General features: G+C 39.5%; 1 protein-coding gene across 6 annotated transcripts in view; it reads left to right on the forward strand.

The window, feature by feature from the left end:
- Positions 1 to 3,695: 3,695 nt before the first annotated feature.
- The window catches only part of CEP83 (centrosomal protein 83), a 29,216-nt gene continuing 8,843 nt past the window's right edge, over positions 3,696 to 24,068 (forward strand). The window contains exons 1-10 of one of the 6 annotated variants that reach the window (XM_063322791.1): positions 3,696 to 3,798; positions 10,138 to 10,397; positions 10,765 to 10,915; positions 12,123 to 12,215; positions 12,503 to 12,634; positions 15,783 to 16,034; positions 17,382 to 17,513; positions 21,959 to 22,073; positions 23,607 to 23,751; positions 23,910 to 24,059. In XM_063322791.1, the coding sequence (XP_063178861.1) occupies positions 10,249 to 10,397; positions 10,765 to 10,915; positions 12,123 to 12,215; positions 12,503 to 12,634; positions 15,783 to 16,034; positions 17,382 to 17,513; positions 21,959 to 22,073; positions 23,607 to 23,751; positions 23,910 to 24,059 (1,319 nt within the window). In that variant the 5' untranslated portion in view covers positions 3,696 to 3,798; positions 10,138 to 10,248. Of the gene's footprint in view, positions 3,799 to 5,735; positions 5,756 to 9,629; positions 9,651 to 10,137; positions 10,398 to 10,764; positions 10,921 to 12,122; positions 12,216 to 12,502; positions 12,635 to 15,782; positions 16,035 to 17,381; positions 17,514 to 21,958; positions 22,074 to 23,606; positions 23,752 to 23,909; positions 24,060 to 24,068 lie in introns of those variants that run through there. The other 5 variants (XM_063322793.1, XM_063322792.1, XM_063322794.1 and 2 more) reach the window with 5 other exon arrangements.

The following is a 24,068-nucleotide window of genomic DNA, read 5'->3' on the forward strand; positions in this document are numbered from 1 at the left end:
GAAACGAGCACAGAGCTGATGTAATTGAAAGGAGGAATTTCCATGCTGTATCCTCCTCAATTCATGTTTGGACTGTGGACTTAGATGGCAACTCATTAGTTTCGTGAAGTCACTGGATCTATGGATCCATCCAGATAATGGATCTATGCTTCGTTGCCTTTTATGTGCAGCCTACCAGATTCAGACAGAAGACAAGCAGAGAGGCTGAACTCCCCTGCCTTAGGACAAGCTTGAAGCTGGCCAGTGCTAAGCTGCTGAAAGAAGCATTGACACACTTTTGACAGAAACTTTAGGAACTGAGGCTGCATTTGATGTAGTCATGATCCCTTCAGTTGGTGAGCTTGGGGTTCTACCCATCTGCATGCGTAAATTTGGAAAAACTCTTTTCAATGTGGCTCTAATGGAGTCATTCTAATGGAAATGAAAGCACAGTCAGGACTGAAGCCTGTAATATATGACAACAATACATATAAATTTGAAACCTCCTTGTATCCCAATGAATTCCCTCTGTATTTTTCTGCTGAATACCATTTTAATAAGTTGGTATTGGTCTGGGAAACATCCTTTTCCCCCATAGCCACAGGCTGAAAGGGAAGGACACAGAAGATTGGTATTTATAAGCATGAGATACTCTATATACACGCTGAACTGAAAAGTAGAGACCACAACCCCTGTGTGATCAGCACTCCCAGGCAGCTCATTTGCCCGAGTAAAGGCTTCATAAACTGCCTCATGCCTTACATCTACTGATGTCCTGTGTGCTAAAAATTACTTTATGGCCCTATTGATCTCAACAGTAAAAACCCCTCTGAGTTTAAGAGGAAGACTCTCATCACAGTGCTATGGCACTTAAAAGCAATTTCATCTTCTGATTTTGCAATGCCAAAAATATTGTTTTTCTCAGGCAATCTACACGCAACAATGTATGGCTTTAACTCTCCACCACAAATAGCACACGGTCACAGACACCTCTCCTGCAACCTTATGAGATGATGAAACTATTTGAATGCTTTCAGCTCTGCTGACTCAGAGGTTGAACAGAGCTTGTACTCCCAATTAATTACTAATTCCCCACTTGGCCTCTATCCTGCTAGGTTGGATTCAGGTCAAGGTGACATAAAATAAGCATGGATTAAACTACAGGTACAACCAGCAGCACGTGTGCATAACAGCAAAACCCTTCTCTAAAGGTATGCCACTGGGCCACAGGAGCTTGCGGATTTATCTAATCTAGCAACTATTTTCAGCTTGCTCCACTGAGGCAGCAAGGAACTCTAAACGAGCTTTCAAACTCATTGAGGCATTTTCTGACCATACTTAACGTAGTATATTCTTCCAAAGAGAGTATCTGCAAATCGCATCAAAATATTTTCCTAGGCTTCTCTACATATTTTACAGCTCTTTGTGTGCTGCTTGCTTTGTGTGAGGATGAACCTTGATGCCCTGTGAAATGCTGATCTACCCAGAACTAATATAAGATGTCATTTAAAGAGACATACAATCTCTGATACTGTCAACTGAAAACCTTGAGGTCTCTAAATGAAATCTCCTTACTTTTATGTGAGCCCCACAGTGAATTTAAATAGCGTGCCTTAAAGAGACCTTACTTTTTTGTGAAATAAACTACTGAGACCTGTGGCTGCATAAATTTCTATTTCTACAAAAAACCTGTGTTGTGGGAAGTGTTTCAAAAAGGAAAATTTGCCACTGTTGGAATAATGCAACATATTATAAAGGTATTATACCAGCTTCCTTTAGGCTATCACTGAATTAGAAGAGTAAGACTGACATAAACAAAGAGAAAGACTCCCAGGTCAAGCCCATCTGAATCACTACAGCAGCTCTATTTTTAAAGCAAGCAGAGGTAGGAGCAGGTTTTCAGCACAGCTTCTCTCATTGCTGGGAGACATGGAGAGAGACGGTCGCTGTGACAAACAGGAGCATCATCACCACTCATACTTTAAAAAATGCTATCAGGTGATTAACTAGAATAACCTGACTCAGTGGGCCTCGGAGGGAAACACATAGTCTTTTTTGATCCATGTGAAAAACATGAAGGCAAAAATAAAGTAACACGATTTCCACCATCTTGACTCATCCTCTTAGAACAAGATTCCACACTGGAAATGGCTGCACAAAAATTGCACCATTATTCAACAGATTGCCTGGCAAGAGCCACCCAACCCTGTCTGTTGATTTTAGTTATCTAAACAATTTTAGATTTTGTAATTTTTTTGCTACGTTCCCTGCAGAGCTCACACCGAGTGACCTAGATTCTTGATGTCATGTTTCTCATGTAAATTAATTGTTTTCCAATAGATTATAGCTGTGTAATCCTGATGTGAACAGACACTAATAGAACCAGAGAAAGAATCTGGGCCACGCTACCATTCCTGTTAATGAAGCTGCATAAGGAAGGAAGACGTCTGTTTGGCCTTAGTTAGCATTAATATTTGTAGAGCTGATAGTGAAAAAAATAATTTAAAAATGGGCAAATTTGATACAGAAAACAAAACAGTCAGGTACGCAACTTCATAACACTTTTTAAAAAGATTTCTTGCTTTGTAAAGCCGTGTAGAACCATGCCTTTCTTTTTTCATCATAATCTGTTTTGCATCAAAATTAAATTTCAGTTCATTTTGGACGGTGAAATTTTAAGTTGTTGCAGTGTTACTTATTTCAGTATAGGTATACATTGGTATAGGTTGAATACCATTGGTATTTCACTTCTAATATTGGCCACAAGCACAACATAGATGTAAAACTGCACAGCAACATCCGTCTGCACAGTCAGGCTTCCAGTGAAGTACTAACCTCTTGCCGTAGTAACTATGGAAGTGACTGTACTGTTTTAGACACCTTTTTATTAGCTGAGCTTACAACCACCTCTAGGGGAGCCAACTGTAATTGTTATCTCCAGATCAGTATGAAACTACCGGCAAGTTTAACATTTGTCTTTTTTTTTTCCTCTTTGGGGATGTGTGTGTGTCATCGGTAATACCCACCTTCTAATAAACTATTTGAAGCCAATTTTAATCCTTATTAAAGGATTGTTAATCTTATTAGGGGAGCGTCAATACCGGTCTGGATGATCAATCTCCCGCTTTAGTCAAAGAGATTTTAGAGGGAAATTGAGGAAGTTTACGAGAAGATCACGATTACGGTATTTCAACTGCTCTCACAAGCGGATTTCTGTCAGAAAACAGCGCCCATCGCCCAGGAGCGCCTGGAATGTATTTTCCTTTGTACATGGCTATACACAAGCCCGAGTGTTCAGCTTGGTACGGACAGTAGCTACTTTTTACCGCTGGATACAAAACATAACGCATACTTTTTACCTCAGCTGGAAAGCGTTAGACTCGGGTACCCATTACGGGAAACCGCTGTAAGCTGTACGGCGGCGCTCCCCCTTCCCTCCCGCCCCTCACAAGCGAAAACTGCAGCGACAGGCACAGAACCTCCTGAATCCGGCGCAGGAGCTTCAAACTGCCACGCGGCGGCACCGAACCCGCGCTTTAAACCCGCGCCGTTCACCGGAGGGACGGCGGCGACTGCCATACCCCCCTTCCCCTCCCTCCCCTCACCCCCAACTGCCGCAGCGGCCGTTGGCGCCCGGCACCGCCCCTCGGGGGCGGGACAAGCTGGCAGCCGGCGCAGGCGCGCGCGGAGCGCCGCGCTCGCCCGTTGCCCCGGCAACGCTGCGTCGCCTCCCCGCGCCGGTTGGCCGCGGCCTGCCCCGGCGCTCCCAGCATGCCCCGCGCCCCGCGGCGGCCCGGCGGGCGGAGGCGGCGGCGGGAGGTGAGGCGCCATTTTTAAATTCCTCGAACGGGTGGCGGGCCGCTGGTGGCTGGGCTGGCCGGGATGTGAGGGGCAGGGCACAGCTGAGGGAAAGCCGGGCGGGCGGACCCACTGCGGGTCTTCCTGCTTAGGGCTTCATCTCGCGGCCTGCGAGCTGTGAGGCCTACCGACCTTTGCTCCGGGCCGGCTCGCACCTTCCCCTGGGCCGTTAACCGAGCAGAGAGCTGTATAAGCTGGGAGGAGAGGTCGGCAGCTCGCCCCAGAGCGCGATCGTCTTGTGTCCCGTCTGGTGGTAACAGCCTGCTGCGGCCTCTGTTGACTGGTCGTGGGCTGTGAGTTTGGGAATCACCCAGCACAAGCCCGGGGTGGCAAAGTACGGGGGTAGGAAGAGCCTGCTTTCAAACGTTTGCGTGCTTTTTTTTTCCACCAGTGAACTTCAGCCGTGTGTGGTTTGAGGATAATGATTATTTTTCTGCACTTCTGGGTGTGTGACATCTCTATCAGTGTTGTTCCTCTGACCAAGTTCCTATGTCCACAAGTCATAGGAAAAGGACCAGTGAAAATGTCAGGATGACTTACATGGCTGGCTTTGCCTTGCATGCTCTTAGCCTACATACTATAAGGTGCATATAATCATATTTCTGCCTACAGGAGCTGTAGGATACATATACTAACATGAGACCTGTGCCCTGTCTGAACATCTCTGTTTTTAAGTCAATACGAAAGGGAAGTGATTGTTCAGAAGAGTTTTGGCTGTAGACAATGGAACTATTTGTGACAAGCAGCCATCTGTATGCCCGAATAAAACTGGATGAGATTCTAGTGAGCAAGTTTCTCATGTGTGTTTGAAGGTCTCTTGTTATGAAAAAAACAGTGGAAAACATACATGGCATGTGTAAACTAGCTGTTCTTGAGTACAGCTAGGTTTACCAACTGTAGCTCCCATGCAAAATTTCAGTTTGATCAATAACTGCTGTCAGTTTGATTTAGTAGTGTATGTGGCTAAAGCAAAAATTTTAATCCTGAGCTAAGATATAACATTCTTTGTTGCTTTTCACCTAATAAAATTAACCATATCTCTTGTGTAAGACAGAAATGGAAAGGGTGATACTGTGTGCCATGCGTAGGGATGGACACTGAAATAATGTATGCTTAATTGTTGTTGGAATTTGTACTTTGAACAGTGTTGTGGAAAAAGTGATAGTAGTTTGAATGAGATTGATTCTATAATGTAGAAGTCATACAGATGTTCTCCAAAATTTCTGCACTTAGGCATGCAAAGGTATTATGTGTTTACTTTCACTGGATTCTCTACAGTGATATCTGAGCAGTATCCAGATTATGAACTTCCTATAACAGAGGTTTTCATGTTTCTCTTTGATAGTTTTTTTTTCCCCCCAGTATATATGTTTTTAAGGTGATTACTTTGGCTATTGCAAGTTGCTAATGGTGGATTAGTAGAATATGGACTGTTAAAGTAATAAGAAATATGCTATCATATTTCTCAAATTAGAGTTAATTTTGGTTTTTATTCACTTGATATTCACGTGAGTGTGTTGCATAGTCATTTAAGGTAGGATTTGTTTCACTTTGACTGTCTAAAAGGTAGGTATCTGGTCTATGGCTGTGATTTTGTGAACATCTGAGCTCATGATGTGACAACTCTTTGCTCCTAAAAGGAGAAAGCATTGCTCCTCCTCCTGCCTATATGTTTGGCTCTTTGTTTCTTTCTCCTAGCCAGTACCAGCTGCCTGCTTTCACTGATGATGTAGCTTGTTGGATTTTTCCATGAGCTAGAATGATTCACTGACCTCCCAGAAAAACCACTGAGTGTTTTCTGCTTGTTTAAGTGTGTTGGCTTTTTGAGTTAAATCAGTTCATGGAAGGGTCTGATGAATGAAACATCTAGGAATGGAGAAGAAGAAAGGAGGAGTGAAACCTCCCATTCCTGGTGACAGTGAGCTCTTGTATTGGATTGCACTTTTTCCTTAGTTCATTATATAGTCTTACTGTAGACTCTTAAGGAGGGATGAGAAGGGTTAGTGTTTGAAGAGACACTTTCATGAGGCTGTGCTACCTTTTGAGTGTCTCGCTTATACTTTCAGGCAAATAGTTTTATTGTTTCACAAGACCGTGGCTGATTCAATTAGGAAAAAAAAAGAAAAAAAAAAGGAAAGAGCATATAAAAAGGTCTAGAGTTCTGACAGAGTCAGGCAAATGGATTAAACCATACATTGTGTGAAATAGCTGTTTGGCTTTCAACAGTTTTTACTGAGAATTTTAGTACTTGAACAAAACATGGCACAAGGCTAAATACTGTTAAGTTTTTCGTCAGTAGTTGCAAAATTACATTTAACTGTTTAAAACAGTGTTCAAATATGACAAATTGATATGTGCTAAGTTTGGCTGTGGCATGGAAAGCAGAGCCCTGAGTGAGTTATATGTCACCCAAGTGAATTACCAATACATGCTGAAGTCACATAACTAGGTTATGCCAGGTAAGCTAGAAGGAAGCCTTGTTATTGTAAATGACATAGAATAGAACTAAAAATAGTAATATAAATAAATAAAAATGTATTGATATCTTCATATTTTTCTCTAAAAACAAGTATTCTCACCATTTTAAGTGCTTGTAGCAAACAAAAAGTTGAAATATAGTATAGCCGAAAAAATCTTCTAAAAGAAGAAAAACCCTTTCATGTTGTGTAGACATAAAGGAGAGAGATGCGAATTACGTCTTTAAGCAAGGTTTCTCTCTGTATGAAAATAAATAATTGGAGAAGAAAGGCAAAACAAAGGTGATTCTTGGAAATGTGATTGAGTTACTTCACTTAGCTAGGTATTCTACAATAAATATTGCTATTTTAGCTACTGAGTGTGCATTTCCTAGGTTTCAGGACTCTGCACCAAACCTTTGTATGTGTACCTGCACAAAATTATGTTAAGATTTCGTAGTATGAATTCAGGGCAGTTGATGCAAGTTTGCAGTTCTGTAACATGATGAAATTTGGCAAATATATAGGTGGAGAATTAATTTTATATATGATGTGGGTTTAGTTTCTTTAAAGGTTTTAAGGTTCTCTACCTGAACAGATCTCCGAGAGAGGAAGAAATGTTAACTAGTGTTCCTTTAAAGTATTTCTCTAAAATTATGGGTGTAGGCTTGTGTAAAATTTTGATGATTACTTAAAGTCTGTTCATTGACTATGAGAAAGTACTGTAAGCCATTAGGACAGAAGAAATTCTTGTTAGTAATATACTTACAATATTTGTAGCCCTAAAAGATGTTGGCTATTCTGCCAGGAATTATTTTATGATTGGGAGGAGGGGGAATTTTTTTTATTTGCAAGAATGTGAGTAGGTTAAATATTACAAGTTTCTATTAATGATTTCAAGGAGAGCGCTCTCATGAAGTAATGAAATCTCTGTGTTGTAGTTTGTTTCACAGTTGGTGCCAGGAATGCAAATCATGAAACTTGCCACTAGATGTCCCTGCAAGCCAAAATAGTTTTGCTTCCTTAAATACATACTCCTTGGGTTTTTGGAGTCTGAAACAATTGTTTTGTAAGCTACAATTTTTTCCCTCTGTTCTTTCCTTTTTTCTTTCTCATGAAATTTTCATGCATATGAATACATGACCAGGTGTGTGTCTTGCTTTACAATTTGTGCGCTTTGTGATAGTAGCAAAAGCTGTGAGGAGAGAACGTGTTTCCCACCTGCAGCAGCTTGGAACTGAGAGTACAAAAGGTTGCAATTCCATTTATCTTTTTCTTTTGGTTGATATGCTCTCAGAAAATGCCATGGATTTTTGGTGTCTTTGTATCTGTTATGCCACTTCAGAAGTACTTCTTACTCAAATAAGTGGCAGGATTCAGACCTGATTTTAAATCCTGTGTTCCTAATTCTGAGCTTTGGCTTATAGTTTGATAGTTATATTTGGTATCTGGAGCTTATGAAAGCAAAGATCTGAGACAGAGATAAGTACTATTGTCTTGGTGGTTGGTTTTTTGTGTTTGGTGGGGATTTTTGGGGGTTTTTGTTTTGGTTCATGTTTTTTTTGGTTGTTGTTGTTGCTTTGTTGTTTTTTTTGTGTTTTTTTGTTTTGTTTTGTTTTTTTTTTTTTTTACAGTGATCGTGATAACCCTGTTGGTATGCAGTATGCTTAAAAATTCTTCAGATGTGCTGCTTTGGGTTTTCTCTGCGTACCAGAGAAAACTAGACTTTCCGTCTTCTCATGTGGTTTATTGTCCTTAGGATCACTGACCAATTCTCCTCATGCAGCTGTTGGTTTAACAATTGAAAATGTATTTGTATTGAGTTTGGAAATTGCTGTAGTTCTTTGTTTCTCAACAACCAACAAAATTCAGGCATGAAAAATAGATACTGTATTGGTTAGATGGTTCTTCAGAACTTGTGCTATTACTGTTTGAAATTGGGTTTGCATGTAGGACAGTCACTGAGGAGAACGTTCCTTATTCTGATTTCTTCCCCCTTAACCTCTCAGCAAATTTGGGTAAAGCAGAATACAAAGTTGCTGCTGTCACTTTGCCTATGCTAGTGTTGCAACTCTGGTAGATTTTCCTCTGACCTTTCCCCATTTTAGTGACAGAGGAAGGAAAAATGGGAAAGAAAACGTAAATGTAAGACTTCCTTGACATGTCTTTTAGTGGAATGGGCACTGACATTCAACGCTTATTTCCCTATATGAAAGGCAGATTTTCATCTTGCTTATAGTTCAGGGGTTTACAAAATCAAATGGTAAGCGTTTAAGATAGGTCCATGAAAGATTTAAAGAGTGGAACGGTAGAAAACATTATATATTCAACTGTATATGTAAAGGAGGTGAGGTATTTGCAGTGATGGTGGAGATTTAACATTTTTCCTGTTTGAGTTTTACTTTGTACAGTTACAGTTAGTACACTGCAAACATGGAGCTCTTAGGCACCAGTCCAGTTATGCCAAAAGCTAAAATGGCAGAGTAATTGGTTTCAAAGCCTGTAACTTCCCTAAAGTACGGTTACAGTCCTTCTTCACCCAGATCCCTTAGAATTGTCAGTAATGATCAGATTAATACATCTTGCTTATAATATTGAAAAGAACTAATGAGGCATATTAGAATACTTCCTCATTTCTCAGCATCTGTTGATTTGCAGCTTTCTCACACTGATCTGATATTGTCACATTTAGCAAAACTCTTTCTGGAAAGGTCATGAGAAACCACCAGATAAACTATGAAAATGAGGAAGTGACATGTATCAACGATATTTCAGGGTTGAACTCTGGGCAGGTATCATAGAATCATAGAATGCTTAGAGTTGGAAGGGACCTTAAGGATCATCTAGACTCCCCTGCCATGGGTAGGGACACCTCCCACTAGACCAAGTTGCTCAAAGCCCCATCCGCTTGAAGGCCTTGAAGGCCACTTGCAGGGATGGGGCCTCCACAGCTTCCCTGGGCAACCTGTTCCAGTCTTACCACCCTTCAGGGTAAAGAATTTCTCCCTAATATCTAATCTAAATCTCCCCTCTTTCAGTTTAAAATCATTACCTCTCGTCCTATCGCTACACTCCCTGATAAAGAGTCCTTCCCCATCTCTCCTGTAGGTCCCCTTCGGGTACTGGAAGGCCGCAATAAGGTCCCCTTGCAGTCTTCTCTTCTCCAGGCTGAACAACCCCAGTTCTCTCAGCCTGTCTTCATAGGAGAGGTGCTCCAGCCCTCTGATCATCTTCGTGGCCCTCCTCTGGGCTCGCTCCAACAGGTCCATGTCCTTCGTATGTTGTGGGCTCCAGATCTTCCAGATTGTCCATGAAACCTTAACTTTTCTCCAGAGACGGCTTGATAGGAATTCAACAGTGAGAATTATCTGTTGTTCTTCCAGCTGAAATGATGGTGTATTGAGTAGTACAACTTGTTAAGATAGCGTGACAGGCTGTGACTGTGCTAAGTAGTAGTAAAAGCTGTATGTGTCTGATGTCTGTGGCCTCTGCTTGAACCCTGGTTAACCACGCATAATTAGGGCATTACCAGCATCATGGTTTGATTCTTAGTGTATAGCATAAATAAAAATAACATTTAATGTGATCTGTCACATAGAGATCCTTGTGCTTATTTTGTATTTACTCAAATAATCTCCACGCTTAAGTTTATTCGGTGCCCTTGGAAGGGCTATTACTTTTCAGGGCAGGCATAATGAGCAGAGAAGAGTTGCCCTTTCACTAGAGGTTTCTAGCCTGAGTTACCGTACAGCCAGGATTCTTATGTACTGAAAGCAAAAGCATGTGAAATCTTTGAATTGTGAATGTATTTGATTGCTAATTACATGTCCTTGTATTTGTTCAGGTGACTTGATCTTCTGGAATGTCAGCAGAAAGAGTGGATGGCATTGTAGATTAGTTATAAGTTAAATTTTATTTTGTCTTCTCCGTACTTACTGTGAACAGTCATCAAAAAATGGATGCTTTGGGCACTCTTCTTCCTCCCGTGGTTGGAAATGGTGATACGGCTAATTCACAAGAATTACAAAAACTTCTGATTGATGAAAAAATGCGATGTGAACACCATAAAGCAAACTATCAAACGATAAAGGCAGAACATCTAAGGTACACTAATTTAAACAGGTTTCTTCATTTGAGCTGTTAAAAGGTGAAGATAAATGTTGGGTGGAAGGGATTTGTGTGTATGTGTGTCTGTTAGCTATTTCTGTATTTAAGGACAGATTTGAGCATTGTTCATATTAGAAAATAAACAATTCAAAATAGCTTAAGACATTGCAGATTAGTTTTCTGAAGTACTTTTTATGCTTGTAAATATGGGATAACTTTTCAATATATTACAGGAAGAGGATATTAATAGCTTAGTTCTAACTTGATATTTGTATGTTTGCTTCTGCACGTGAGTTTTTTGAGATTGAAGATCTAGTTAAATATAAGGTGTAAATATAAAATAAATATGTATTTTATCTTGCAGATTACAAGAGGAATATACAAAATCACAAGATGAACTGAAGCGGTTGTTAGTTGAAAAGCAGACTGTACATGACAAATTTCAGCTTCTTCTGGCTGAATATCGAGAGGAGTTGCTGGGTAAAACACAAGAGCTGGAAAAAATGAAGATGCAGGTGAGGTAATTTACTGGCAGGACTTAATATGAATTTTAATCCTGTAGTAGGGCCACGCATATATTTTTGTTTACCTAACATGTATATACCTAGGTTGAATATATTTCAGATATCTTGAAATTCACACAAATCGAGTAATGTTTCTTCTCTAGAGTGACTCTGGGATAAAATTATTGTTTTCTTGTTTAACTGAATCTTCCAAATCCTGTTGTTATGTGCTATGTGAATAGTAAGACCCTCAGACTCTGTCTGTGCTTGCTCTCCTCTTATGGGGAGAATCATCTGCTCTGGAAGATAACTTAGATGCCTAAACCTCTTGGGATAAGTGGCTGGAAAAATAGGTATTTGTTTGTCTTTGTGATGACAGCTTTCCCCATCTTAAAAAAATCCAACCAACCAAAAAAACCCACAACCCAACATTTAAGATAACTTGGATGACACTTTCTATAACTGCTTGTTTCCTTGAACTAATGCAGGACATAGGAAACACGTATAGCATCTAACAAAGGATCCCAGACCCATTGAATGGAGATGTGCCTTGGTACCATAACTAGAATTAGTTTTCAGGCACTTCAGGGTACAGAAAAATGGAAGAAAAGTAGAATAAATTAGAATAAGTCACAGGTTGTGGATGAAATTTTTTTTTAATGCTTTTTCTTGGTAGATAGTTTGCTGTATTAACCATACCCAAGAAAACTTAACAAAATACCACGCAGCGTGGAGCTTAAGGCTGATCTTGGTTTCATTTCAAACCACTACCCATGTATCTGGTGGAGAACGTGTATCTAATGTGCTTTACAGAGAATTGGTCTGGTGTTGCTCATTTTGATTCTTTGGGGTTGGTTCACTTACTGTTTAAGTTTTTCCAAGTACTAATTCTTTATTTTTTATGTGAGACCACTTTTCATTTCTCCCCTCCCCCACAAAGGAGATAAATTTCTTGGCAATTCAGCTTGACATTTGTATTGCTTCTACCAGTAAATACTGACATTTTAAATGCTTCTGTTATCTTCCCAGAATATTTTTAGTTCACTGGTATGTTTTTTTTTGCTTCTGTAACTACTATTGAAAATTCTTTAGAAAAACATAGAAAATTAAGCAAGATTACTAAAATCATATTTGAAATACTTTTCTCCTGGTTATTTGTCCTATCACAGTGTAAATAAATGAATATGACTAGTTATTTATAATACCTTTCTGTTTTAAGGTGCTAACTCCTCAAAAATTAGAACTGTTAAAAGCACAAATACAGCAGGAATTGGAATCTCCTATGACAGAACGTTATCGGAAACTAGAAAATGTAAGTAGTAAGTATTGAAATTCTATTTCATTTAGAGTAGTGATCACAAATTTATAGTTGTTTCTAAAATTGTAGGAAATTAAAACTGAAAGAGGAGCAAAGTATGGCACTCTTTATCTGGTACTGCTGCCCCAGGCAGTGAAGGTTGAAACCCTAGAAGGGGGAGGAGGAGGGATTCAGTTCGTCAAATATAACTCGTGAAATGATAGGAATGTTGCATCGATATTTGAAGGAAATAAATCTGAAAACTTGTCTGATTGATGTTTTTGGGTTTTTGTCTAATTTAGGAAGTGGAAAAATACAGGACAGAATATAACAAACTTCGTTATGAACACACTTTCCTGAAATCAGAATTCGAACATCAAAAGGAAGAACATGCCCGTATTTTAGAAGAGAAGAAAATCAAATATGAGGCTGAGGTACATAGAATGTTACAGTAGCTTAAAGTGTCTCTGATGACAAAGCTGCTTGAACACTGTGAAAATGTTAGTACTTGATGGGTTGTCAGTTTGGCACTATTTCGTAATGTAGTGTTTGTTTCCGTTCTCTTAATTCTCAAAACACTTTTATGACTTAGCCTAAAGCTGTCTCTGTAGGTTTGTTCAGTGATGTGTCGCAATATCATTTATGCTATATAAGTAAAAATAGACTTGCCTTCTCATAAATGACAGCCAGTGTCTTTGCTTAATGCTTTTTTTAATCACACTTGTGATGGTATTTGAGACATTATGCTAATCTGAAATTAGTAAGTTATCTTAGCGACCGATGTAAGTTTAGATTTTAAATTACTTATGTGGCAACTAATCCAAGAAGAAGGCAGCAGAAAGTATTGTTAATACCACACAAGGGTGCATTTTGCAACTAAGTTGTATCATGACAGTGGTGGTCACAAGGATACTGAAAACTCTGGTAACTTTATTTCATTTGTCTATTCAGCCCTTGAATAAACCATTCATGAAGTTTTCTGTTTCAGAATTGGACTTTCAGACGTGTAGCTAAGTAAATTGCTGGCTTATTTACGTTTTAAATATATGCAGTGGTGTAAATGAGTGTTGCATATATCATTTGCATATTCATTTAAGTATTTGTCTGGGAGCATATATCCTAAGATGCCAGATTTGAATGTATTAGTCCAAACATGAGACTCAAATCAAAGCAATTATCACTTTCAAAATCAATCTAAATTTGGAAATGCAATGCATTAAAAACAGAACAGTTGTCCTTCCCGGAGCTAAACCCACATGCTGCTTTACAGCCTGCCTCTCTTGTGGGCTTGTTGAGTTTTTGCTAGTCTTGCAGCTAATTAGTACACTTAAAGAGAATGAAACTACCTTGAGCCCAGGGTGCGATGTGATCTAGTTTCTCTCTCTTAGAGCCTTTTTAACCTTCCGTGCCATTTATCACAAGGAGGCTACGAAAACATCCTAATTCTTAAATGATGGCTTGGGCGTGTCATGCAAGAAATGTTTGTATCTCCTCATAAAAGGGATCAGGAGAGCTTTTACTGCAGAAATTGGCTTTGCTCCATAGAGATCACTGATGCAACTTTTAAAAGCACTGCTTCAGATCAGAGTTTGGACTAGTCTCCAATATAAAGAGATCTCTTACATCCCTTACTTTCTCAGTCTTTTGCCCCCAGTATTACATTCAGTCCACAGAACTTATTTTGAAACAGTAGAATCTATGTATTTATGATACGTTTAGTTACAGTCTTGAGATTAGTTTGTACCTGTCATACTACCTTGTAACAGAAAGTTGGTTTTTTTTTTGCTTTATTTTCTGTCTGACAGTCACATTGGCTGTTTTGAGTTACTAGCAGATTTGAGTTCTGTTGTGGTTATAGAATTGTGGAATCATAATATAAGAGACCTCCTTCTGGTCCAACATCCTGCTTAAAATATTGAAGTGTAATGAGATCAAGTTACTTAGGACTATGTCCAGTCGAGTCTTGAACATCTGAGAGGATGGAGATTCCACAACCTTTCTGGACAAACTATTCCTGTATTTAACCATCTTTGTGGTAAATTTTTTTTCCTAATAGCTAATTGGAATTTCACATGTTCCAACTTGTGTCTATTGCCTCTCTTCCCATTGCCATGCATATCCTTCTCTTCTTCAAGCTGAAGAGGCAGAGTTCTCTCAGCCTGTCCTTACATGTCATCTTTCCCAAACCCCTCACCATCATGGTGGCCATCCACTGAACTTGCTCCCGTTTGTCATTATTCTTTGTGTACTGGACAAACTCCACATGCAGTCTTAAAAGTACTGTAAGGGGACAAAGGATCACTTCCCTGGTTCGTCTAGGTGTCCTGCTGCCAATCTGCCAGGATCCACTTTGCCATCTTTGCTGCAATGGTACTCTTCTGACTAATGTTCAACTTGTTGTCAACTAGTTGGACAACATGTTGATCCTTTTCCATGGAGCCGCTTCCTAGGCAGTTGCCCCAGCCTGTAGTGTTGCATTGGGTTACTCCATCCAAGACATATGATTTACTGAAGAGGTTTTAGTCAGCCTGTTCCTTCAGCCTGTCCAGATCCCTCTGAGTAGCAGTTCTGCTTTCCAGCACATTGACCATTTCCCCCCAGTTTGGTGTCACCTGTAAGCTTGCTGAAAGTGCTTCATCTCATCATCCAGGTCACTAACGAGGAATTCAACCAGTATTGGACCTGTACGGATCTCAGAGAGACACCCCCAGTTACAGGCAGTCAGCTGGGCTTTGCACCACCAGTCATCACTCTGAGCCTGGCAACCCAGCCAGCTTTCCACCCACTTTATCATCTGCTTTTCCAGCCCATATCTCATCAATTTGGTGAGAGAGAAGATTATGGGAGACTGTATCAAAGGCCTTGTTAAAATCAAGGTATACAAGATTCACAGTCCTCTTCTTGTGTGCAGTGCCGGTCACCTCTTTTTCTAGAAAGCAGAGAAGTAGGTCAGGCACGATGTGCCCTTGATAAACCCCGCTTTCCATCACCTTGTCTTTCATGTGTTTAGAAATAGCTTTTAAGAGGGTTTGCTTTATAACCTTCACAGAGACTGATGTGAAGCTGGCAGTCTCCTGTAGTTGTCTGGATCCTTCTTGACCTTTTTGCTCTTCTTGATGATGGGTGTGCTGGTTGTCACTTTCAGTCATCAGGAACCTTTTCTGATTGCCATGACTTTTCAAAGATGATAGAGAATAGCCTTGCAATGATACCAGTGAGCTCCTTCAAAATGCTTGGATCCATTCCAAGGACTTGTGTGTGTCCAGTGAATTAAATGATCCCTAACCCTAACATTTTCTTCCTCTACTCTGGGTACTGCTTTACTACCATAGACTGCTAGGAGGCTCAGGGGCATCTGGGGTCCGAGGGCAAGCCTTATCAGTGAAAACTGAAGCAGAAAAGGCATTGAAGAATGGCTCTGTTGATTTTCCTATTCTAAGAAAGAAAAAAAATGTGAACATAACTTCTTAATATTTTAAATGCACACTGCTGCTCTTTCCTGAATTGTCAACTGCTGTATTTGTTGATGCCTGACACCTAACCAATGTAAAAGCTTTTATTTTTTTGATTAACAACTATCAGATTGCAAGGCTGGATAAAGATAAAGAAGAACTCCATAATCAGCTGCTTAGTGTTGATCCCACGAGGGACAGTAAACGCGTGGAGGCGCTCTCTAGAGAAAAGGCACAACTGTATCAGAAATTAAAAGGCTTAGAAGCAGAAGTAGCAGAACTAAGAGCAGAAAGAGACAATTGTGGTGTGCAAGCGGAAAATGTTCAAAGAGTACAAGTACGACAGTTAGCTGAGATGCAGGCTCTGACAAGGTCTCTAGAGGTAAGATTCTTTTTCTTTTTTTTTTAATTCTGCCTCCTTGTAGAGTGTAGTGAGAATAACACTTGGCCTGATAGAACTGTTGCTGAAGTCACCGATAATTTTGCCATTGACTCCACAATTTGAATTTGTACATTTCAAGATTTAAAAGCAAACTGTAAGTACATCAGGAATTGGGAGTCATGTACTGCCAATTCAACTTTGGAAAGGTGCAGAGCTCAATCAAGAGATTCTGTTGAATGATCTCCTTTCTAAACGTGTGAGTGATATCCATTTTTGCAGTAAGATGCTCGTGTCAGAGCTTGTCACTTGGCTGGAGTTAGAAACTGATGATAATATGTTAATGATTTGCTACAGTAAATTTTTTATTCTTTTCAAAGCTGTCATATGATGCTCCCCAATTTCTTTAATCCTTTCCTCATGTGTCATTTTCTTTCTTGCCTACCTGTGTCTCTCATTTCTCCAACACCTTAGTTCTTGGCTGTTGCTCTCTCCTAAAGAACCTTCGGCATTTCAGGCCTGTTGTATGTTTCCCAGGGTTCCGCTATATTCCTCATCTGTGGTCTTCAGTCTTCCTGTCAGTTCTTGCTATCTCTCTAGGTAGTGAGTCTTTCCATGTGAGTCTTTCCAAGTGAGTCTTTCTTTCTCAGGCAGTTGCAGTATATAGATAGACGGTTCATTTTCCTTTTTACTGTTATCGGTGCTGGCTGTATACCTTTGTTACAAAATGCTCTGATCATGACTTAAAAAGAAAAGTGTTGTAATATTCTTAATTTAGAAAACTAAAAAAAAAAAAAAGATCTGCTGGAAATAGGTCAGTTCAGAAAAAGGAAGGTGAAATTGTAGGTTAGATTACCTTTTTGATACTTAATAAAGCTCAGGGTCTTGAGTCTATGATACTCAAGGTAATTGCATTTTATTTCCTCTTAATTTCCTCTTAATTTATTTCCTCTTAATTCTTCAGTTAGTATAACTGCATAGCCCAACATATGACATCTTTTTGAGCACCACTTATAGTCATACTGATGTAACAGCCCAGTAATTTACTTGTAGGAATACCTGCTGCCTTCTAACCAAGTCAGATTACCTCTGCCTCTTCTGAAGTAGGATTGAAAATGTGTGTGATTCTTTGCAGGTAGTGTTAGTAAAAATAGTCATGACTTTTGAGTAAAATTCAAGATACTTGTTGTATTGGAACATATTGTTGAGCAAAGATATTTATGTATTATATTATTATATAATACAAAGGGTCCGTAATACCTGAAAGCCCAGATCAATCGAACCTTTCAGGTGAATAGCAAGAGACAGCACTGTTCCAAAAAAATCTTACAAATACCTCCTTTGTTCAAGGCAGAAAAGAAGTCTGCTGAACTACAGATTGGTCGACTTGAGAAAGAACTGCAGATGAGTCACGAGCAAAACATTCTCTTAACTAGCAAACTTCACAAATCTGAACGAGAAGTCAATTCCTTAGCTGCTAAAGTAAGTGCTTTTATGGGATCTGAAATACATTTTTCATATCCTGTTATGCTTAGGTTTATATTTTACATTAAGAATAAAGTAATGTCTTCTGCTGTGATTTAAAATAGGTTTGGAATTTTTTTCACAATTTGAGTTGGAAGATACAGAATATGTGACTTTACAGGAGAAACGTCATCTGTAAAAGTATCTCTAAAGACTGAGGTTATGCCCTTTTTATTTAATTTTTTAGATCTTTTTTCTAAACAGAACAGGGCTGGAAGAGGTGTCTTTATATTAATGTTTTTAGTATTTATGAAAATACCACCCTTATTTGATGGAAACAAGCATTACTTTTTTGTAAAGTGTGTAAAGTATAATAGAGCTTTAAACTGATTTTTTTTTTTTTTAGTGGAGCTACGGTTTCTGGAGATTTTAAAAAGTATCCTCTGAATGGGCTGTGTGAAGCAAGCTGCATTGGAATCTCCTGCGGAGATTTAGGTTATATTGGAAGCAGGATAGTCACATTAGCATAGTGTTCTTCTTGGGCTAATGCCAGCATAGCTTGGTACAGGAACATTTCTGTACAGCACTGCATTGTATTATTTTAAGTAGATCATTGTCTTGCAATATGTTTGAGTACCTTAGTTGTTGGGTTGGCACCAGATCTTAGAGGTTTGGGGTTTTTTGGGGTTGTGGTTTTTTTTTTTTCTTTTGCTATCTCAGAGAAATTTCTAGAAAAGTACTTAAGAAAAAAAAGATCAGAAGGCTTCAAGTTTAGGGAAAACCTGAAAGTGCTTAAGAAACTTGACATCATTGTTTAGTATTTCAGCATAATTATGTTAGTATGGATCCCAAATTCAGAGTTTTATCTGGTTGCAGTGACTCCTCAGCTACACAACTTAAAAGACAGATCCTTTATGCAATTTCATATGTGATTATTTCAATAAACAAGAAAAATTGGGACACTGATAAACCATTTTACCTTCAAATATTTCAGAATGCTTACATTGCTTTATGTAAATTTGAGTCAGTATACTAGTCCTAATGAAATAGTTACTTGGGTAAATATTAGCTTTCTGTTGTCTCTGATTCCCTCCTTTCTGGAAAGAATACTGGGTAATAAATTTTTATCACATCTGTCAGTTTTAGGTAGCAAATTTAATCCCCTGTGTTTTCTTACCTTTCTGGAGAGGCTTAGTGAGTTATGAACTCACTGCAAAGCCAGTAACTTTGGTCTTATATATCTAGATGAATGCAGAATTATTTTAAGCTCTCTGACTTAAATCTATCCTGCATTTCTGAATATACTTTCCAAAGTAACACTGACATGCACTTTGTATGGGTACCTCCACCCACTTCTGCACCCACTCAAACTTATTCCTGAGCACAGGTGCACGCGTTTGACTTCCGGATTTTGTGCCTTAAAAAAGCCACCTTAAATCTTTGCAAGTTGCCCTGGAATGTTCTCAACTTAGTATTTAAGCAACCAAATCCACCGTGTAGTTACTTAATAAGCTACTATGTCATTCTTAACCTTTTGCCACTTGTATATGCTAGCAGGTTGTAATTACATTTGTCATTGTGAATGGATTTTCATTATAAGTGCTTTCCTCTAGATATTTAATTCTCATTGACCGTGTAATTACTGCGTACAAATGCCTAAACTATAGAAAGTTTCCATGCAAGCAGTAATTGTCTTTGAATTGATGTTCTTAAAGCTCCTGCCTTTGTGAGACCATTTGATGTGTATGTCACAGTCGTAGAGAAGTATTGGATTTAAAATGCACTTTAAAACTATGAAGACCTGTTTTTTGAGAAAGTGGTGTAGCACTCCAGGAGGTCAAGGGACTATAAATAGTTAGCAAATTGAAATTACTTGGGGGAGCAATTGATAATCTGGTTTTGCATATTGCTATTTTTTTTTCACCTCGGGAGATTAAATTTAACTTTATTTTAGCTGGACTTTGAAGGATCTTTAGTCAGAGTGAAGTATGCATAGACTGACATGCTAATGCTTGAGTTAGCAAGGCATCAGGGTCTCGTGCAAGTTGGGTCAGTGTCACAGCAAGATACTTCCAATGAGTAGTCTTTAATACCCCAATATTCAGAGGCTGGCTTGTAGAATGTATAGTATTTACTCAGAAACCAAGTTTTCACAGGCAATCCTGCACATCTGTGCAAATATCACCAAGGCTTCCTAAAAGAGTAGCTTTTCTACACTGTAGCTTATAATAACTGGCTGGTTGAAGATGAAATACGTGTCAATAGTCAGACAGCCTCGTTTCTGGTATATATGTTGTGTTTGAGCGCTTCAATTTTTTTAATGGGGGAATACATAAAACCTGCATTTCAAGATGACTGACTACTCATTCAGTAATCTTCAGTGTGTGATCAGAGGAATTAATAAAAACCTGTAATAGCACTGATCATGATTTGGGGAATCAGATCATGTCACAGAATCACAGAATGGTAGGGACTTCTGGAGATCATCTAGTCTAACCCCCCTGCCAAAGCAGGTTCCCCTAGAGCAGGTTGCACAGGAACGCATCCAGGCGGGTTTTGAATATCTCCAGAGAAGGAGACCCCACCACCTCTCCGGGCAGCCTGTTCCAGTGCTCTGCCACCCTCAAAGTAAAGAAGTCTTTCCTCATGTTGAGATGGAATTTCCTGTGTTCCCGTTTGTGCCCGTTGCCCCTTGTCCTGTCACCGGGCACCACTGAAAAGAGCCTGGCCCCATCTTCCTGACACCCACCCTTTAGATATTAATAAGCATTGATGAGGTCCCCTCTCAGTCTTCTCCAGGCAAAACAGACGCAGGTCTCTCAGCCTTTCCTCGTAAGACAGGTGCTCCAGTCCCTTGATCATCTTCGTAGGCCTTTATATGTCAATAGCTTTAGTGTTACAGTATCTGTCATAGAATCATAGAATCTTCATGGTTGGAAAGGACCTTTGAGATCATCGAGTCCAACCAAACAACCTACAACCTCTGCCACTAGAGCATGCCCTGAAGTGCCACATCTACATGTTTCTTAAATATCTCTAGGGATGATGATTCAACCACCTCCCTGGGCAGGCTGTTCCAGTGCCTGACCACTCTTTCAGTAAAGTAATTCTTCCTGATATCTAACCTAAACCTCCCCTGCCGCAACTTCAGACCATTTCCTCTGGTCCTGTCATTATTCACCTGGGAGAAGAGGCCAACACCCACCTCTCTGCACCCTCCTTTCAGGGAGTTGTAGAGGCCAATGAGGTCTCCCCTCAGCCTCCTCTTCTCCAAGCTAAACATGCCCAGCTCCCTCAGCCTCTCCTCATATGACCTGGTCTCCAGACCCCTCACCAGCCTGGTAGCTCTCCTCTGGACACGCTCCAGCACTTCAATGTCCCTCTTGTACAGAGGGGCCCAGAACTGAACACAGTACTTGAGGTGAGGCCTCACCAGTGCCGAGTACAGAGGCATGATCGCTTCCCTGCTCCTGCTGGCCACGCTATTCCTGATACAAGCCAGAGTGCTCTTGGCCTTCTCGGCCACCTGGGCACACTGCTGGCTCATGTTAAGCTGGCCATCCACCAGCACCGCCAGGTCCTTTTCTGCTGGGCAGCTTTCCAGCCACTCTTCCCCAAGCCTGTAGCGTTGCTTGGGGTTGTTGTGACCAAAATGCAGGACCCAGCACTTGGCCTTATTAAACCTCATACAGTTGGCCTTGGCCCATCGATCCAGCCTGTCCAGGTCCCTCTGTAGAGCCTTCCTACCCTCAAGCAGATCAACACTCCCACCTAGTTTGGTGTCGTCTGCAAACTTACTGAGGGTGCACTCAATCCCCTCATCCAGATCATTGATAAAGATATCAAACAAAACTGGCCCCAAAACTGAGCCCTGAGGGACACCACTGGTGACCGGCCACCAAGAGGATTTCACCCCATTAATCACAAATACCCCTATAATCACCATTACCCCTATAATCCATTTCCGCCTATAATCACCATTAAAATTATCTGGCCTGCCAGTATCTTAAGGGGGGCTTACAAGAAAGGTGGTGAGGGACCCTTGAGGATGTCAGGTAATGGTAGGACTAGAGGGAATGGATTAAAACTAGAGATGGGTCGATTCAGACTGAACGTTAGGAAGAAGTTCTTCACTATGAGGGTGGTGAGACACTGGAACAGGTTGCCCAGAGAGGTGGTGGAAGCCCCATCCCTGGAAGTTAAGGCCAGGCTGGACGGGGCTCTGAGCAACCTGATCTAGGGGGAGGTGTCCCTGTCCATGGCAGGGGGGTTGGAACTAGGTGATCTTTAAGGTCCCTTGCAGTAGATTAAAAAAAAAAATTAAGGTACATTTAAAGTAAGTGTAGTCCATAATTATTTTCACAGAATTTCTTGTTAACAAAATATCACATGAAAAACTTACAGTAAAGCTGCGAATGTGTATTTAATTTAGTTGATTTGTGTTTTTTTTTTCTAATTCATAGGTAGAAGAACTTAAACATTCACATAAATTGGAAGTAACAAATGTCAAACTGGAGGCAGCAAGAACAAAGAGTGATGTAGAAAGAGAGAGAAACAAGATTCAAAGTGAAATGGATGGTAAAATGTGCAATTAATTTCTAATGATTTCTTTTGTAACTTCTAGTCAGAATACTACAATCATTTTTCCTCCAAGCATTCCCCAGCAGCCTTCACCTTCTAATTCTGATCTAGGTCACAGGTCTGACAATTCATTTTATATTTGAAATAACTGTTTTTTCACTTGGTCTACTAGGTGGAGAAGAACAGTTACAGAACAATTTTTCATTTACGTAAATTAGTGAATTTATGACACCATTTGAGCATAATCTGTTTCAAATCATGTACTTCACTTGGATATTTTTTTTATTCTTGCCAAATTCTAGTGTCGTTCAGACTCTGCTTGAAACTTTAACATACCGTATTGGTTGTTTTGCTTTCTAATGCTGTGTTCATGGAATTGATAACAATCGGGTAAGGCTGCTATGTGAAATAAAATACAATTTCTGTTTCATTCCTTGAAGAAAATAGCCAATGTTCTAAGCTACCTAATACAGCTGAGTATGTAGGCAACTTGAAATAGCTTTCGAGAGTGAAAAGCCAAAGCTTTCTAGTACTAGTTAACGTGTTGATGATTTAAATCACTACACAACTTTGAAGTGGACTATCTTTACTGATTTGCCGTAACCCCAAAATAGTACCTTCACCTCCCTGGAACAGTTGTTCCTGTTCACTTGCTTTGATATTAAGTTCTCTAAGAGCAACTAAAAAGTGGTGTTTTCTGTATCGACAATGCACTTACAGCATATTGCGAACAGAAAACGTTGGACCCTATGAAATACGAAACTAAATACAGGCAAGATTTAAGCTAACCTGAACTTGCTGTGGAATCCAGTTTGCGTCACTGAATTAGCTAAATAACCAGGAGTAGCTGTTCTCGCGTGTTGGCTTATTTGCCAGTGAACACAGGTGTCTTGGTCACAAGTTTTTAATTTGCATCTTTTATCCCTGCCTATAGGGTCATAATTTTAGAATTGCCTCACTTGGTAATATGAGTGGATTAAAAGGTGAGATTTGTTGTTGCCAAGTTACTACAGTTTCACTGGTAACCAGTTACTGTTTACCATAAACTTCTTCATAAAAAGAAAATAACCAGTTTTCTTGCTTGACCTTTTTGTAGCTATTGTGGAATAGTTATTTTATTTTATTTTATTTTATTTTATTTTATTTTATTTTATTTTATTTTATTTTATTTTATTTTTTAATCCAGATACAACTGCTTAGCAAAAATTGCTTTAGAGTTTAAATCTATAACAACACCAACTGTTTAATTACTTTTGTATGTTAAGATAATAAACCCTCACAGACAGAGATTCCAATGTAGTGGTTACTGTTCAAAAAGTCTTTGAAATGTTGCTTTTATACTAAGAAAGGCCGTGTCTCTTCTGTTTTTCTTGTTTTTTGTTTTTTGCTTTTTTTCCCCATTCATTCATTCTATCATGTGAATTGTGATTTTTAGCTCCCTTTTAACAATTTATAAAGTTATTTTAATACCGGTTTTCATCAGGCTGATATCAATAATGACATTTTAACTTTTTTTAATGTATAATGCAGGATTGCTGTCAGACAAGGAAATCCTTAAGGCAGCTGTTGAACGTCATAAGGTGCTGTTAGTAGAAAAGGATCGGGAGCTAATTCGTAAAGTGCAAGCTGCCAAAGAGGAAGTTTTTGAAAAAATTGCAGCCTTACAGGATGAAAAGTATGTTTGTTGATTTACTGCTCAACTTCTTAAAAAAAAAAAAAAAAAAAAAAAAAAAAGGAGTGTTTTGAGTGACTTTTAAAAAATGCCATTCTTAGCAACTAAACACTTCTGGCATTTTGTCATGATTCTTGTGTGCGTGTTGAATAACATCTCAGGTTAGAACTCGAGAACAGATTAGCTGATCTAGAGAAGATGAAGATGGAACAAGATACTTGGAGACAATCTGAAAAGGATCAGTATGAAGAGAAACTACGTGTTGTACAGATGGCAGAAGAATCTAGCAAAAAGGAACTTCAGCGTTTGCGGTAGTGTGG

The sequence above is a fragment of the Chroicocephalus ridibundus genome, chromosome 1 (assembly GCF_963924245.1).
Source record: "Chroicocephalus ridibundus chromosome 1, bChrRid1.1, whole genome shotgun sequence".
NCBI lineage: Eukaryota > Metazoa > Chordata > Aves > Charadriiformes > Laridae > Chroicocephalus > Chroicocephalus ridibundus.